The 18,895-nt window shown below is 37.6% G+C and overlaps 1 protein-coding gene across 3 annotated transcripts in view; it reads right to left on the bottom strand.

Moving 5' to 3' along the window:
- Positions 1 to 18,895, bottom strand: part of LGR5 (leucine rich repeat containing G protein-coupled receptor 5) — a 115,586-nt gene that overhangs the window by 38,975 nt on the left and 57,716 nt on the right. For all 3 annotated transcript variants that reach the window (XM_019748992.2, XM_019748991.2, XM_019748990.2), the window contains exons 3-4: positions 8,823 to 8,894; positions 3,202 to 3,273 (exon numbers count right to left, since the gene is read on the bottom strand). In XM_019748992.2, the coding sequence (XP_019604551.1) occupies positions 3,202 to 3,273; positions 8,823 to 8,894 (144 nt within the window). The remainder of the gene's footprint in view (positions 1 to 3,201; positions 3,274 to 8,822; positions 8,895 to 18,895) is intronic.

The raw sequence follows: 18,895 nt of genomic DNA on the forward strand, positions 1-18,895 counted from the left end.
CCTATGCGTTTTCATTATGAACAAAGCAAAAATATATTTTGTTTATGTGGAATAAATGGAAAATTACATTCTTTGAAACATGAGTACAATTTGTTTCTTCCACACAGCGGTGTTACCAATTTCAATATATCAAGTTTCTTAGACTTTACTCAATGAAGCCAAGTCTATATGGGTGGAGCAAAGTATATCAACGATCTGTTTCAGTAGTTCACAACCATTTTTGGTTTGCAGACCACTTTGTTAGTGTCATAGAACACTACAAATTTTGACTTTTCAAATGCTCTGTTCATACAAATCCCTTGAAGATTTTGTTAAAGCGAAGCTTCTGATTAAGTAAGACAGAGATGAGGCCCAAGTTTCTGCATATCTCAGGAAATGCTGATGCTGCTGGTCTGTGGACCACATTTGAGGAGCAGGGTAATACAGCATGTGGCCTCCTAACGTTATCTGCCCCAGGTTGTCAGTTGAGTTCATAGGCAGATGTGAGCTGTTTCAATTAAACACAGACAAGGCAATCTGACTTTTATTTCACATTCTAAGTATATTATTAGTTCATACCGGAATGCAAAGTATGGATTTTGTTATTTCTTGTTTGAAAAGAGTTCAGGAGAATATCTGCAGATCATCTGAAAGAATGCTATAGGACACCAGTTTTCCCAATCTTCATTGGAGAAGCACTTAACTATATAATTAAACCAATTAGTGAGCACTGATGCTTGGGTCCCACCCTCAGACATTCTGGTTTTAATTGTTCTGAAGTTCACTGTAAACTTTGGGACTCTCCAGATGATTCTTCTTTGCAGCCAGGGCTGAGAAACACCCCTCTAGAAGTTACAAGGACAGGCGAATATACATGGGTACTGCACTCACTGACCCATGGATGGCGGAATGCATCTTAGAGAGTGTACGTACAATACAAAGAAAATAATAACATGGAGAAAAATAGAGTGAATTCAAGAGAGAGCAAAAGACGAACCATTAGAAAAAGGGCTAAGTGAAGGCGTAAGGGTTGCTGTAGTCCAAGAACTGGGTAACTGAATGGAGCCCCCCAGGTGTGGGCGGCATGGATAAGACAGGTCTCACCCTCTTCGTCACTCGTATTGACACAGAAGTAGCATGAAGGCTTAAGTATGGCATGGAAAATGAAGGGAGAATGGATAAGGAAGGCATGTTTGTAGTGACCATTAGACTCAAAACTATTATTTTGTGCTGGGCAGAAACCCCTGACAAACATTACATAACCAGCCTATACAATCCGGCTTGCCCTGGGGGGCCGAGTGTCTATCTAGATGCCTCCGTTTGGATGTGATAAGTGTCATACTAGAAAGTTAACCCTTGGCTTTTTCACAGGGAACGCATACTTATAAAGTTTCAAACGTAATTGTTTTTGTGAACCAGAAACCCAATGCAAGAGACACCTGGTGAATAGTAAATATCTAGACGGTAAGAAACTAAATCTGAACACCTTTATCAGAGAGGCACCACCCAGTTCCAGTGAACAAAAGGTGCATGGTTTTCTTTTGCTCAAAGAGTTCACTTCTGTGTGTGTTCTGTTTGTGATCTTCTTTCAGCTGATAGTGGCTTTTGGTTACAAACTCTTATCCTTCTATCTTCTGCCTGCCTCACAGCTGTTTAAAGTTCCTATTGGCCACTGCTATTGTCTCGCTTTCAATTCAGCCCCTAAGATCCCGGACCCTTACACAGACAACCCAACTAGAAAGTGTTTGGCTTCTCTGGCTGCTTCTTTCCTTTAGGAAAAGGCTTGTGCAACAAAGGAGGAGTGATACTGTGATGTCATTAAGGAGCTCCTAAAAATGCAACAGACCTATCCCATGCCACAAAGGGACCCTTGTGGGCTTGTTTATCTATAGGCTGGTGAAAACCTAGGAAGTCACTTTGTTTGACTGGAGTGAAAAGCTTAAAACGGTTTCAAGCACAGATTTGTTTTCATTAAAAAGCAAAAAAGATCAAAGGAAAAAAGTATCATCTCCAAATCTCACGTTCTTTCATCTCTCGTGTCACTTTAGAAAAGGCTATTAGCAAACTACATATAATTATTTACTGGTGGATTTTTCACAGTGATTTTCAACTCAAGTCGGCAATATTTATTTGCATTTTTATGCATTTATCTCCTTCATCATTCTAGACCAGAAGTCAGTATTTTGTTTGGCAGATGAGGACTTCCAGTGTGAGTAAGACAAGAGCATGCATTAGACACCTGTATATTGGAAATCGTGCAAGATATTGTAAACACTTACACATTATGATGAGATGAAGATTTACTGACCAAGTCCTCGTGGCATAGTATTGCCAAATAATCACTGTAAACAATTGCTCACAACTCTAGCTCCAAAATATCTAATTACCTCATTTTTATTTATTCAGAGGTTTTAAATCAGTGGAGGCTGGGAACTCCTGATGGAAAAGTTGTAGATTCAGAGTGTGGAATACTAACACCACTGCTGCATATGTTTGTGTATCTGTATGTGCTTGTGGTGTGTGTGTGTGTGTGTGTGTGTGTGTGTGTGTGTGTGTGTGTTTCTGTGTGTGGTGTATGGATCTGAGGTATGTGTGTGTGCATTTGTGGAATTGTTTGTATATCTGTGTGTGGTGATGGGGAAGCTCTTGGTTTGCAGACATGAACAGCAAGGCTTTAAGATATACTATTAGGTCTTATGTTATTGATTTGAGGACCCCTGATGTACACAGAGAACTTAAAAAAATCAAGTCTTTGTTTCACTCAGCAAATTTCATTACAAGGCAGCTCAGATCATCTAAAAACAGAATAAATTGAAGATGCCAAGATTTCTAGATTGTGACCCCCCATTTTTCTAGGTAAAAGGAAAAAATATCATTCCTGATTTGAATTCAGGAGCTAAACTATTACAAAGGCATGTAGGACAAGATCCTGGAAGTACATGTTTTGTCCTGAGATACCAGCATATGTAAGAGGCTTTTGACTGCAGGTGTTAATGATTAAAACTCTGCCCTGAAATCCCAAACTCCAACACTGGCCCCTCCAACCCATATTGTTTCAGGAGGATGCGAAGAACTAATGGAAACTTCTAATGGAACACTCTCTTTCACCATTTATTCAGGTAGGGCCCCCAACCAAGCAATTTACTAAAAGGGTTATTTGGACGTTTCCATGCTCCTTGCCAAATTGATCTGAGGACATTTTGCCATTTCAGCAATACTTACAGTGACTGAAGGCTTCGCAGATTCTGTAGAGCTTCCGTGGGTACCTGCCTTAGGTGATTATTCTGTAGCATACTGCACATTAAAACAAATGAAGAAAAACAATGAAGAAAGTTAATAATAATTAACAATAACTGGCCATAGCAGCGCCAGGCACTGTTGTAGGTGTTAGGGAAACAACATAGTGTCAGACAAAACTTTGGCTGTTGGGGAGCTTAAATTCCTGTGGGGAATGACAGATCATTGTCATTAATGAATGAGTATATAACGTGAGACAAGTGATAGGTACTATGAATAAAAAACAAAACATGGATTTGGGATAAATGGTAACAAGGAGTGAGATTTTTATTTTAAAGGTAGTCATGGAAGGTGTCTCTTAGGAGCTGATATTTGAGTACAGACCAGAATGGCGCCAGGGAGCAAATCATGTGAACATCTGGGAAGAGTTACTGAGGAAGTGGGAAGAGCAAATGCAAAGGCCCTGAGGCTGGAGATTGCTTGACTTGTTGAAGGAGAAGCAAAGGATCAATTGTGACTGAGGAGGAATGAGTGAGAGCAAGAGGTTGGGAGAGAGAAACTGAGGCCCTCTCATGGAGGACTTGTAGGTCACAGATAAGGCTTTATTTTAAGTGTGATGAGAAACTCTTGTTGAAGGGTTTAAGTGGGAAATGACGTGACCTTATTTATGTTTTTAAAGGATAACTGGACACTGTATAGATTAGAGAAAATGGAAATAAGGATGACAGTAGAAGGCTATTAAAGATCTCCCTTCTTGTGCATGGTCATATTTTGATGAAAATTAAATTCTATTTATGAAGTATTGTACTTTTGTTTGCTTAGGTTCAACAGTTCTTTTTAGAACGTGGGACTACAGAATGGAAACACCTGGCAACAAAGCAATTAAAACATATCATTGCTAGTGGGGCAAGAGCATGGAAAAAATTTTCATTAGATTTCCTATATTTTGCTACCTTATTCATAAAAACACAATAATTTTGCAGCTCCTCCACCCCCTACCCACCCCAGTATTTCATGATCCATGTAAGCCAGAAGCAGAAGGCTATTTAAGGAAAGCAGATATTTTAAAGAAATATTTTTACTTATTGGGTCACGAAATTATATTTGGATTTCAGAAACAATTTGCCTTGTTCTCTCATCCCCACAATCAAAGTTTCTTTTCATTAGATGACTAACTGGGATTCAGCCCCAGGTATGTCTAACTCCAAGGTTTGAGGTACTTTCGATAGCATCTTGCAGCATTCTCTTGAGAAATATTTGCTGAATATATAAAATATCAGGTTATATGGTGTATGGTATGATTAAGGTATGGTGAAGAGCAGGGGTTCTTGAATCCAAATACCTCTTCTCTGCAACTAGCAGTGTGGCCTGAGGGAAATCACCCAATGTCTCCATGTCTCAGTGACCAGTAATTATACTCAGCTCCCTCAGGGCTGATTGTGACTGTCCAGTGAGTGAAAGTACATAGACCAATACCTCATGCATAGTAAGCACTCCATAATGGTATGCCTTTTTTGTATGAGTTGAACCCCTTCTCAAAACTAATAGTAGAGTGAGATTGGACTGGATGTGACATTTTAATTGAGAAAATAAAATCGTCATCATCAACAGCAGTAACAACAAACCTATGCCAGTGGTTCTCAAACTTTAGTTTTCATCAGAATCCACTGGAAGGATGATTAAGTCAGTTTGCTGGGCTCCATCCCCAAAGTTTCTGGTTCAGTAGGTCTGGGTAGGGGCCAGAGAATTTGCATTTCTAACAAACCCCCATGTGAGGCTGGTGCTGCTGGGAAAGGCACCACACACTGAGGAAAAGCCTGTGCAAAGCTAAGTATTTGTAATATAATATTTTTACTTGAACTTGAGGCAACACTGAGCTTGGAGATAAGTCCTAAATTTTAAATCTTGGTGAGCAAACCATTTAACCTCCCTGATTCTTGGTCTTTTATCTGTATTAATGGGAATAGAATAATATCATCTGATTAATAAGATAGTTGAGAGTTAAAATATAAAGGTGTTTAGAATACTTTCATATATGCAAATACAGGCTCGAATACAAATAGAATGTGAAAACTTTTTTAAGATCATAAATTTATACTTTTCTCACCATGGCTGAGATTCTGTTCTCTAAGAAATATAATTCTGTTACTTGTATTACAATAGTTTTACTCAAGTAATTTCACTGTGTTAAACTTGAATTCAACTAACATTTAATAAATTAAGTGTCTCAAAATGTATTGATTCCTTATGAACAAAGTCAAGTATAAGGGAGATCTCACACTTCACTTACCAGTTAGGGAATTGGGAAAATTGTAGCTTGAATTCCATATTTTGTATAATATACCTGAATATTAGAAGTTTACATTTCTATGTTATTTTACACTTTTCCAGGCAGTTTTAATATACTAAATAATTTTTAAAATATTTTAATTAAAATTTAGCTAATGTACATTAGTTTCAGGTGTATACCACCTGAATGAGTCAGCAGGTTGGAGCGAGTGGAGCTCACCAGGCCAATCAGATTTAGATTTAGCTGGAGGGGGCGGGCTCAACACAAGGAAGATGGCGCCTGCCTGCTGGCTGCATGGGAGATGGACCCCACACAGGGAAAATGACGACTCTCCTCCAGGCCTCTCTGCGAATACACGTGCCTCAGTCTGCACCCCCTGTACGCCTCTGATGCACCTCGAGTCACTGTCCCTCCGCTGGAGCCCAAGGTGAGTGCCTGTGAGTGAGAGAGTGTGCTTGGGCTGTTTAAGAGGATGTCTGGGTTTCCCACAGCCTTCCGTCCTACCCAGATGGTCAGAATCCCCACTGTTTCTCACAGACAGATGTTGTGAGGGCTCCTCTTCCCAGCATCAGTACTCTAGGCTGGGGAGACTGGTTTGTGCTTGGGTTCTTTTGTTCCTCTGAGGGGAACCTGTGTGGCCGGAGATATCGCTCCTGGTTCTCAACCACCACACTGACTTGGGCTAGCCCGTTTTGTGTCTCCTCACATCCTATCAGTCTCAATGTGGCTTCTTCTTTATATCTTTAATTATAAAACTTCTCTTCAGCCTGACTGCAGAGGTTTTTCCAGGTTGATTGTTCTATAATTTAGTTGTAATTTTGATGAGTTTACAGAAGGAAGCAGGCACAATGTTTATCTACTCTGCCATCTTAGTTCTACTCTATACTAAATAATTTTAACTTCATAGAAATGTTTTCTAAGTCACTCATTCAGTGATGTATTTAAATGATAATGAGATACAGATAATGGACTTAATAGATGTCTGAACTTTGTAGGAGGTAATATATTACTGGTACAAAGTGTGTACTGAATTGTCCTTCTAGGCTTTGCTAGCCAAACAGTGAAACTATTAAAATGTGGTCTTCCTAAAATATTGGAAAATTGGAGTAGAGGATAAGAGATATTTAGATGATTTTCCTTGAATAGTTGCAAACTTTCTCAGTAGCTTTATATATCTTCTCTCAGAAAATGGAACTTAAACAAGTTATATTACTGATAATTTTTAAACTACCCTTGACTTACCTCCCAGCAATTTAATTTTCTGACTACTTCTATAGTAAAATACCAAAAATACAATTTAAAAAAAATCACTTAAGTCCCGATGTCTCCCTAAATAAATAACTTTTGTTTAATTACTGACAAGTGACAAGATAAGAGCAAGTTATCTCCATCATATCTTTATAAGTCTCCAGTGAGTTAATTAGAAAATTATATATTTTTTAAAGATATTCCAGTGGAATACAAAACAATGAAAGGGTTTACAGCTCTATGGAGTACAATTAAAACAGAATGCATTCCCAACATGGCTGCTGATTTCTTTTGCAAATGTTTTTATTCAATACACTGAATATAAGCAGAATGTACATGAACTGAATATGGATTTAGCCACTTACAACTTCATTTTTTTCGTTCATAGATGAGGAAGAAAAGAAAATGAAACACTTTATCTAGAGATAAAGGATGACTTCATAGTTTCTTAATTTCTTTCCCTGAGGAGCTTTGAAATATTCACTATTTCATACAGTATCCTCCTACTACTTTAACAGTACAACTTTTTGGTTACCTTTTTTGCCAGCAGGACTGAATAAGAACATAGACAGTGAAGCAGAGGGAGTTGAGGTAATATATTAAAAAGGGACTTAGTAACAATCGATAGCTTGATTGTTAGATGCTCCCTCTGCTAAGTGTCCTGTGTTAGATATCAAGTAACTATCGAGGCCGTATTCTGGGCCTATGTGGGAATGAGAGAATTTTGGCTAATTGCACCTTTCTGTGCTTATTTTTACCCTTCACCTCCTCATAGCTTTAGTTCTGCTAGTGGGTGGCAAGAAGATGAGCCATTCTTTGACTGAATGGCCTACACAAGAAAATGAACCTTTTTTGAGGATAGCCTGGTTCAGAATTCCACTAGACTTAAGTTATTTGGAATGCAAAACCAATAACTTATTTTTTATGAAGACCATTATTTACAGGTATGATAATCTTAAATGTTAGGGATCTTCTAGAGCTCACCGTAACAAGATTTCAGATATATAAACGTATTAGCCAAGGATGGCTGTTGCTATCTTCATTGTCCCTCTTAATGAATTGTATTACTGTTATCTTTCTCTTCTTCACAATATACCCTCCTTACACTGATCAGGGCCCCGGACAGATACTTCTTTTATATTGTCTTTCTCAGCATGCTAGCATATAATCAATTATTTCTTTCTCCCAATGACTTTTGGACTTTATAAAACATTTGAGAGTTTCCATGAGGGTAATGACAGGCCTATCTTGTTCAGCATTTTACCTCTAGCACTGTTGTTCTCAACTCTATTGGACCCAATTCTCTCCTGAAAACATCACGATATTTTCTCTGAGATAAAATATTCCTGGTATGACTTTCAACTTGTGTTACCTGTTTTCTCTACCTAGGTGCCTCTTTTTTGCCTATGCAGAATAAACTGAAAGCAAATTAAGCAATGGGTACTAGAAGAAGGAGGTAGTCAATAATAACGAGTTTTCTGGTAAACAAACAGGGAAGTTGGACATTAATATGAGATAAAGGACTAAGAAAGCCCACTTTTAAATCTCAGTGAATTAATGTTTCTCAATTAAGCAAATACTCAGTGTATCTATAATCACTAGGCTTTTCCACCTCCATTCACCTCCATTCACAAGTGGAACATAAACTTTCAGCTGTTCCTTATTCAGTGAATCATAAGGAAACAAACTTCACAAACAGTTTGAAAATGTGAACTCATTATATTGGCATCACAGTGATTTATTTACTTGGTGATCAAAATGATTCAAGAAACTCTCTCCCACTTCATAACACAAAAGGAAAGGGAAATTCTCTTTTAAAAGTTTGAGTTGATAAGTTGGTTATCTAGAGGCAAACAATTTTAGAGATTAAAGTTAGTAAAGGAGAGATGAATTTTTTCACACACAAATCCAGCCAGGTGTACTATTGCTCTGTGGTATCGATGAAGGTAGACTTGAATTAAGATGTGGCTCCAAATAGCTTATTAGAGGGACTCAACGTTTACAGGTTAATTAGCATCCACTTGCCACTAAAGTCAGAAATATAACAAATAACACCCAGGTTACTTACAGAACTTTAAGACTGTAAAGGCCAGCAAATGCTCCCTTGGGAATGTATGTCAAAGCGTTTCCGGCAAGACGTCTGTGGGTTTCAAGGGAGAGGAGAGAGAGTGAACATAGTACTCTTCATGTGGAATTCATTTAGTTGTTAAAAAAGTACAATTAGGTTTAAACCACAAATGCCAAAGACAACTGTAAAGAACTATTTTGTTATATTTGGTGAATAATTTCTGTAAATTTCTAATAAAAAACCTCACAAAAGAAGTGCCTAAAAAGAAATATAATAAATTACCTATTTTATAATAAATCATCTAATACCTTACACACTCTATGTATATAACTCTCCTTTAAATTTTTTTTTTTTTTTTTAAATACAAAAGCTAGGCAAGGAGATAGGGAGCAGTGGGCTGTTGTTGTGAGGGCATGGGCTATTATTACAGAAAAGGTGGTCAGCAAAACTTCTTCTGAGAGGGCATTTCAGCAGAGATCTGAGCCAAGCAGGTATCTATGTGAAGGGAGCAGTATTGCAAAAAAGCTGGAGGTAGGAGTGTGCCTGGTATGGTCCAGAAACTGCAAGGAGGCCAGCATGGTTCACGTGGAATGACCCCTGTGGGAGAATGACAGGAACTGAAGTTGGGGAGGTGTCCAGGGCCATTCCACACAGGGCTTTGGAGGCCACAATAAGGACTTTGAGAAGGAGAGGGAGATTTGATGTGATCAAATCTGTGTTTTAAAAGGGTCCTTCTGATGGGACCCTGTTAGAGGGGAGAATAGAGGCAAGAGTGGAAGCATGGAAACAGCGGGAGCAATTCAAATGGGAGAAGCTGGTATAGCTCAGCCATGGTGGAGGTGGGGAGAAGGAGAGGGATTTGGTGTACAAGAGAGAAAAATCCAACCTGACAGACCACTAGGGTCAAGATGAAATATAGGCTGCCAGAAAAGAGTAACATTTTATATTTATGGTTATATTATGGATAATCCACGTGCATTTGATTAGTTATCCAAATATTATACATAATACTTAAATAAATGTGTATGACTGTGCTATAGAAGAGTTGTTTATTGAATTAAAACAGACTCAGTCTTGATTGATGGTCACAGATGGTTTAACTGATCAGACTAAACTGACCAACAACTGTTATTTCAGCCAAAATGTACCTAACTATCCTGTTCATAGTGATGACTTTAGCAGTCCATTTTTGAGTTCTAGGACATGGCCTTGAAATGGGGACTTAAGTCTTACTGCTGCTACGGCATCAAGCAGCTCGATGGTTTCTGAGACACTGACTTTGGAAACGAAAAGGAGAGAGTACAATTTATTTATTTATTCGTTTAAATTATTGTTAGGGCAAATACCTTTCCATTGCATTTCCTGAAACATAACTCACTTCATGTGAATTGTTTTTCTTTGCTGGGCAAGGACTTTCAGAGAGCCTTTGAGTCTGCATTCAGAGCTAATCTGTGGAATCATTGACCTGTGTTATCAGGAGAATTTTTCTCAATGCAAAGGAATTTATGATGGGCTATTAGTTAGGTATTTGTTGGGCTGGAGGAAGATCTATCTTAGTGAAAAAAAACAATTTAAGGAAATCATTGTCTCCTTCACCTCTTATTTCTTTACCATGTGTGATGGTTTTAGTAATTTAAAAATTAAATACATGTAAAATATAAGGGAAAAAACACTTTCACAAATAGTACACAAATAGTAAGAACTGCACATGAATCCTTCCCATGATGATTTGAACTAACAAATCTCTTGGCAACTGTTTCACCTCTAGAGACCCACATACAATTTGGCTGAGAGGTTTTTGTTTTTGTTTTTTAATCTGTTTCCAAGATGATACCTCGTTTATCATCTTCATTTCTATAATAAGATACAACTTCATAAGAAAAACTTTTATATCTTGGTGTACAAGAAAGAAAAATCCAACCTGACAGACCACTAGGGTCAAGATGAAATATAGGTTGCCAGAAAAGAGTAACATTTTATATTTATGGTTATATTATGGATAATCCACGTGCATTTGATTAGTTATCCAAATATTATACATAATACTTAAAAAAATGAATTTATTTTATCCTTAAAAGATACTCCTCCATATATATGATCCATATTGTTGCACCATTGTTAGTCTTACTGACTTAACTGCCATAAAAAGAAAAAAAATCATTCAGTTAGAGCAGATACATTCCTCTTCAAATGACTGTAAACTACCACTTAAATGTAACATTTCTAAAGTCTCTTATTCTCTTCTGAAATGTCAAAATATCCCTATTTGAAAAAAATTCTCCTATAATAGTTTCAAAACCCATAATAATATTGTAATTAGTGACTTTCAAAGAATAATACAGTAAAAAATATTAATAGTCGATTAAGATTGACTACTCATGATTCTATTCAATTGCTTGAGTGGTCCTGGTGCTTTTGGGGCCATCACATTTATAGGTTTTGTTTTGGGTTTATCCATACAGAAGCCAAGTGTCTGAGTCATCAAAGAGTTAGACACAAACAGGGTGAAACTCAAAGTCAGATGTAATCTATTAATTTTGCCTCCACTGGCAGTAATGCATTATCATTGTAATTGACCAAGCCCACCATGGTAGGTTTTCCTTTATAAGATGCCCATGCTAGTTGGAAGGGTCCAGATACTTAATGTTTAACCCTCTGGAGTTCATCTTTGCTAAGGTTTACTGAACCTTCTCAGCAGCTTTGGGTAGAAGGATTTGACATTCCATTAACTGTTTTTCTTCCCTTTGGAGAAAAAAGTATCTTTCCTAACATGCTTCAAGAAATTGCAATTTTCAAAAACTGTGGTATCTACCCCCTTACCCCAATATATTAAGCATATCTAATTGATCAAATCCAGCCAAAAATCTTCCTTCCTTAAAGAGTGTATTTATGAGTTATCATTTTGTTTTCATTATTACATAGGATAAAAAAATTCAGATTTTAAGATTCAAGGTCTAAGGGAGATCCTTTAGTGCAGGGGTGTCAAAACTGCAGCCCGCGGGCCAACTGTGGTCCACAATCCATTGTTAATTGGCCCGCAGCAAATTCCAAGAATATATTTAGTTTACTTAAATAAACCAGGTGAGGCAATACGTACTTCACCTCGAGTGAGTGGCCCGGCTGTTTGTGTATTTTACTGCATATGGCCCTTGGTAAAAAACATTGAAAAAAGTTTGGACACCCCAGATTTAGTGGGTATGTGGTCCTATGGTGTTTTTCACCACATACTAATGAAGTTCAATTTTCAACTGCTCTGTGAAGTTTTCCTTAATTGCTTCGGTCCACAGTCAGCTTTCCTGTAGGATATGTTCTATACAACGTTGTCTATAAAGGTTAATTTTCTACTCTTTTGTGTGCGGTCTACCTGATTTGATTATAAGCTTCTAAGGCCAAGAATCTTACTGCCTGCCCAGAGCAGGGAGATGAAATCAATATTTATTGATTGGTTATTTGATCTTGTTTCCAAAGACATTTGGCCATAGTGCTACAGTTGATTCAGGTCTGGCATAACTATTCCAAGATGGCTGCCAGGTCATTACATAACCAGATCAGAAACAGCTGAAGAATATTCCTGCTTCATTATGTATCAAATCTAAATTTGGCAGTTTCCTTGAGCACTTTCACTATGTCACATACAGTACTTTGGGGCATACAAATAATACCTAACTTTTATTAAACAATTCACAAGTGCTAGACACAACGTTAATACTTTATATACACTGTGATATTTAATTGTTGTAAAAATCATATTAAACAAGTGACATGATTATTTTCCTTTTATAGGTGGGAAAGTGAACCTAAGAGAAGTTATTTACTCATGCTTACATAGAAAAATTTACACAAGAGAATTTGGGTCAACGATTTTGGCTTTAAAATTTGGCTTTTTAAACATTATTTTGGTTAAAATTAGGTTGCTCTGGAATTTAGGTTGTTCTAAAACAGGAAAAACACAAGGACATGAATGGCTGCATCATTTAAGCTATTAGCAATAAAAAAACTTGCTGATTGCTTCCTATTCAATATCCTTCCATTGACTTCCAGATCCCATACAATCTTACTGCTGTCACCACCATGACTGATTATCTCTCTTTCTTCTTATTGCTAGTCCCTCTTTTCATTCTCATCCTCCAAACACAGATGTTTCTCACATTTCTGTCCTCACACCTTTTCTTATTTTCTCTATACAGTGATGCTCAAACTCTAGTGTGCACTGCCATTGCCTTAGGAGCCACACAAAATTCAGAGCCCTAGGCCCCTACCCAGATTTAGAGAATTAAAGTTTCTTGGGGGAAGGATTCAGGAATCTGTATTTTAAATTAGCAGCCAAGGGGATTTTGATACAGATAGACAACCACACTGGGAAACACAGAGCCCAAAACCTCTCTCAAAGTCCTCATCTGCCCTAGGACCTTCCATAATCACCTCTTTGTAAACAATTCTCCAGCATTATTGTTAGAACAGGCTCAGGCTCATCATGCTTCAGACTCACATTCCAACTGTGTTATTGACATTTCCAGCTGGATGTCCTACTGGCTCCTGACACTCAGTAGATCCAGAACCAGACATCCTCTTGCTTCCAAAATGTCAGTTGTTCCCTGTGCCTTTTGACTGTGCCTCATTGGTTTCTTGGAACCTAATCTCAAAACCTTACTCAGAGTCATCTCTCACCTTCAGACCTCCCTTTCAGTGTCTACATTCAATGAATTGATGAGTCCCTGACTGTCTTCCTCTGCTGTGATGCTTCCACGTATGAGCTTGGATCTCAGCCCCCTGTAGAGCTTTAAAAAAATGATGTCTGGATCCCCACTGAGACCCATTAAATCAGAATCTCTGGGAATAAGCCCGGGTAATTAGTAGTTTTAAAAACACTCCAGGTATTTCTAATCAAGGTGGGACACGCTGAAATAGTTCTCAAAGTCTAATTTTGACAAGATCACCTAGAGACCTCCATCCCCAGAGACAATGATTCATTCACTGATTGTTGTGAGAATCAGGAGAGGTGATTAATTAATGGATTTTAGCAGTTATCCAGAGGAAACAATAAGAACCTGAACTAGGTGGTGATGAAACGAACAAATGTGAAAGACAATGTGGAAGTATGAGCTTTAGGAGTTGGAGATTGGCTGATAGAGAGTGCCAGAGAGAAAGAATGACAGACACAAAAGGGAGTGACAGACATAATCACAAGTTAATCAGAATGTTGATGGCAAGCAGGAAAGGCAGGAGAAAAAGCTTTTGAGGGGGAGTCATCAGTGAATTTTGTTCTGCTTTAAAGTATTGGTGGGGTAGGTGGAGGTGTCTTTTAGGTAGATGATGATTCTCAAAGTGTGGTCCCTAGATTAGCAGTATCAGCATCACTTGAGAATTTGCTATAAATGCAAATTCTTAACAGCCTCTCTTCAGGTCCCTAACCTACTGAAAAAACTCTGGTGGGGCCCAGTAATGTGTGCTTTAACAAACACTCCAGGTAATTCTCAAAACCACTTAGAATTCGAAAACTACTGTTCTAGAGTAGTGGTCTTCAAACTTAATATTATGCATCAAAATCCCCTGGAGATCTTTTTAAAGACAATTTCCTATCCTCAGAGTTCTTGTTCCATTGTTGTTGGGGTGGGGCACAGAATTTGCATTTCTAACAAGCTCATAGGTGGTGCCAAGGCTGCTGGTCCAGGGACCACACTTTGAGAAACACTGGTCTAGCTGTCAAAGACAAAGGAAATCTGAACTAAAAACATTGATTTGGGAGTAACCTATATAGCAGAAATAGTTCAGATCTTGGGTTTCTTTACTAGACAACTGCAGTTGTCTCTTAACTGGTCTATGGTCTCCTAATGGGTCTCTCTGCTTCCATAATTCCCCAATCTGCTTTACATACAAAATCAGAGAAACCTTTTAAAAATCATAAATCCTATTGTTTTAGTAAGCTGCATACAATTTGCTAATGGCTTCCCATTGCTCTTACTTGAATTCTGTACATAGCCTGGTTGGTCCTGCTTAATCAGGCCTTCTTCTCCAATCCCATCCCCTGTCACTCCGCTCCCCACACCCACTCTGCTCCCCACGCAAACTCATCTTTCAGATCCACAAACAATTCGCATTATTTCCTATCTCAGGGAACTCTGCTCATGTTATTCCCTTGAATAATGAATCACTCCACCCCAGATCTTAGGACCACACACTCCTCCTCACTCTCCTGCTTTAGGTTTAGATGTCACCTTCTTAGAGAGACTTTCCCGCCTTGTGATTCCTTGTTAATTTTTCTCTCCCTAACTGGGTTTGTATTCTTCATCACTCTTATCACAACCATCAAGTATCATATGTGCTTGTTTTCTTGCTTATTAACTGTCTCCCCCACTAGATGGTAAGCTCCCCCAGGGCAGGGACTTGTTGAATGAATGAATGAACGAACCTTATAGCAAATCCTATTCACTCTTATGAAATATAAGTTCAATAAATTGAAAAGTACCGAGAAAAAAGACAATAAAACTAAGGGCAGAAATTTGGGGAATGTCTACATCTTACAGGAGTTAGGAGTGGAGAAGAAAGGAATGCTAAAGGGAAAAAGAACAAGAGGCAGAGAGGCAGGGTACTTTCAGAATAGTGCCCTAATTGTCATAACAAAAGGTGTGTATATATATATATATATATATATATATATATATATACACATATATATATACATATATTATATATGTCATGTATAATATATATTAAAATATATATACATGCATACATGTATACACATATATACACACATTCATGCACACACACATACACACACACACACACACACACACACAAGGAAAGATATCGAAATGTCTATATCTAGCTGCATGGATAGACATTTGGAAGAGAAGCAAAACAACTTCCATGAAATAGCACTAGAGAAAAAGTTTCAAAGAGGCAGCATTTATAATCAAGGCCAAGGAGCAGGAACATTATTCATGGGCATGAAGGTGTTTCCATCTTACTAACAATCCAATATGTGAACTACAGTTTACCAAAGTTCTTTCATCATCATTTCATTTGATCCTCAGGAAAAAGAAATTTCAAAAGACAGGCAGGACAGCTCTCACCATTTTCAGCAATGTGATGAAGAAATAGAAATAATAAGCATAGATTGTGCTTTCAGGAAGTTCGGTGGTAGCTCTCATTACAAATTTCATCTGCAATAATAGATACTTACTATTTATATAGAGATTCCTCAGGGCCAATCATAATATGAGCAAACAGGTCCAGGGAACAATAGTAACGTAAAAACAGACCTCCCTAGAGCTTCTCATGTTCCCTTCCTAAATTGAGTACGTGATTCCAATAGCATTAGAACCAGGGAAGATTTTAAAATTCTACGTGGAAATAAAGAATTTAGACGGTTTAAAATGGTAACAATTCATTTTCCCCTCTGGCTTAATCAGACTGCCAATCTAAGTTTAATGGCATTTGTAGATGTCAGCATTTAGCACAATCTGCCTTTAACTCCTAACATCTGAACCATACTTTGTTGGATCAAGCTCTTCTATGGGCCAAATAGCAAACATTAACATGAAGTCCCTCGTAGAACTGAATAATGAGAACTGGGGGAGATACTGCAGGACAGAAATGCAGTTATTACTCAGGACGTTAAAATTTGGTAAAGAACTATCTGCACTGGTTGTCTATAGCTATGAAAATACATAGTTGGAAATAGCTTTTCCTTCACAAGTCCTGGGTAGCTGAGATTACTGCAAAATCAAGCTCATGAAATAGGGAAGAAGGGGGTTAGAAGCTTCTTGAAAGTGTTTTCATTTCACTAATACAACTCAATATGTAAACTATAGTTCACCAAAGTTCTTTCATCATCAATTCATTTGATCCACAGAAACAGCTCAAAACACAGGCCCAGCAGCTCTCACCGCTCTCCCCTGAGGCCCAGGAAGTCAAGTGGTTCATGAGCTAGTAAGTGGCCGAGGACAGGAATCATGGCTTCTGTATCTAGTAGGTGCTGAACCCTTCTCTCTGCATAGTACAGTCTCAGCGCACAGATCAGATTTTTCTTTTTTTTCACAAAAGAAAAAGGCTCTCCTTCTCTTGTGCTGTCACATTGCACCAGCAGGACATGTGGCCTGTGCCTGTCTGGTCACCTCATAGATTTACAAAAACAGAAATAAATAACAAATGAGACCCAAATGTGCCAAAACATGTGACACAGGTAGTCAGTGTCCCACAATGTTAGGAGAGGGAGAAAGAGACCATTAATTGTGATGTCTTTTATTCTTTTCCTTAGATATTTATTTACTCCGGATAGTCACGTTCCCTCAGGTTACAATATATATTTTTAAGCATTAAGTCAGTGACTACCTCTTGGGCTTTATTGGTTCTTACAGGATTTTGAATAATGGCACCATTGTTAAGCTCCAGTGATGGATGAGGGATGAACCATGGCTGTCTACAGGGTTTAAAACATAGTTAAATGAATTAAACTAGGGAAATGATATATTGAATAAGAAGAACTAAGGGGAAGAGTGATAACTTGGATTTATTAATAGTGACTTTTAAAAACAGTTTTGTGGTGGGAGTTTTATTAGTACTATTGACAGTATCAGTAGCAGTTTCCTATTTAATGGACAAAGAGATAAAACAAAGATGAGCTGAATAAACTGAATGAAAGAATACTTTTAGAACAATGCCTTAATTGTCATAACAAAAAATATACGCACACTCACAATGACAAATATCTAAATGTCTGTATGTAGCTGTATGGTTGGTCATTTGTTAGTGCAGGTAGAATACTACATGAAACATGCTGCTTAAGTACATGTATGTATATGTAAAAACATTATGGTTAAGCAATGTTAAACTGGTGAAATTCTGGTGAAAACTGGTGAAATGGAATGAATAGACTGAAAATTCTGATGATACCTTTTTCATAGCCAATATATGATGATAGTGAACAAATAACCTGGTATCCAATTGCTCTCTGCTGGGTAGACAGCTCTTTCTTGCTTTCTCTCTCGCTCCCTCTTTTTTATTCCCCCACGTATACACATACACAGACACACTCGTATACACACTATTCTTACGACAATGCTTTACAGTATTCAACTGTGCAAACCACTGTACGAGGTGCTGCCGGGGAAAAGAAAAGCACAGATACACCACACAGAATAACCACACAGAATTCTTGACCTTCTTCCTACTTTCTGAGTCTAACTTTGAAAATGGATTTTAATCTTAGCTCTGACACTTTTCTGACTCCATTATCTTGGGTAACTTTCTTAGTTTCTCTGTACTTCAGTTTTTCTTCTTCTTTTTTAATCTGTGGACTGGAAATAATAACATCTACCTTTATAGGATTGTTGAGAGGATTTGGTGGGGTAATATGGGCAAAACATTTTGCACAGTGTAAACTATTATTGTTGTCATTATAATTATAATATGTTATTTCTACTATCTTATACTTTAAGAGAATATAGACTTAAAACATAGCTAAGTCTAATAGAGACAATTAGCAACATAACAAAGGCATAATCAAAATGCTGCTTAAACGTTTCTTTTAAAAAACACAACCCCATAAATTTAGCCTTGGGAAGAAAGGAATGAAAAAAGGAAAAAATGGTTAAGCAGAGTTAATCATTTTTCCAGGTTCTATCCCTTTTTTGCCACTAAATGAATAATGTCTTCAAAACATCAGTTAGATGCAACACAGAATTATATATAGGAAAGTAGTCTCACTTTTAAATTCAGCAAGTCGGCCAGCTCAGCAGAGGGAATTCAGGAACAGAATGAGAAAATGGAATGAATAGACTAAAAGGTGTCCTTTATTTCTAAAATTCTATAATTCCATGGTCAAGATACTTGATGGGGTTTCCAGAGATATAAAAATAAGACAATTCAGAATAATAGCATTTTCAAATTGCAGTTCCCCCTCTTTTTTCTTTCTGATTTTTCTCAATTATCTCTTGAAAAACTGGCCTTGGAAACTGAATTACCATTCACCTTATGAAGAAAGAGGAGTTATTTTGAGTAAGTTTGGTCACTGAGGGAGGAACTCTATTAAACAAAATTCTCAGGGATGTGAATTATTTATTGATTCA

Source organism: Rhinolophus sinicus, linkage group LG02, assembly GCF_036562045.2.
Source record: "Rhinolophus sinicus isolate RSC01 linkage group LG02, ASM3656204v1, whole genome shotgun sequence".
NCBI classification, from domain to species: Eukaryota; Metazoa; Chordata; class Mammalia; order Chiroptera; family Rhinolophidae; genus Rhinolophus; species Rhinolophus sinicus.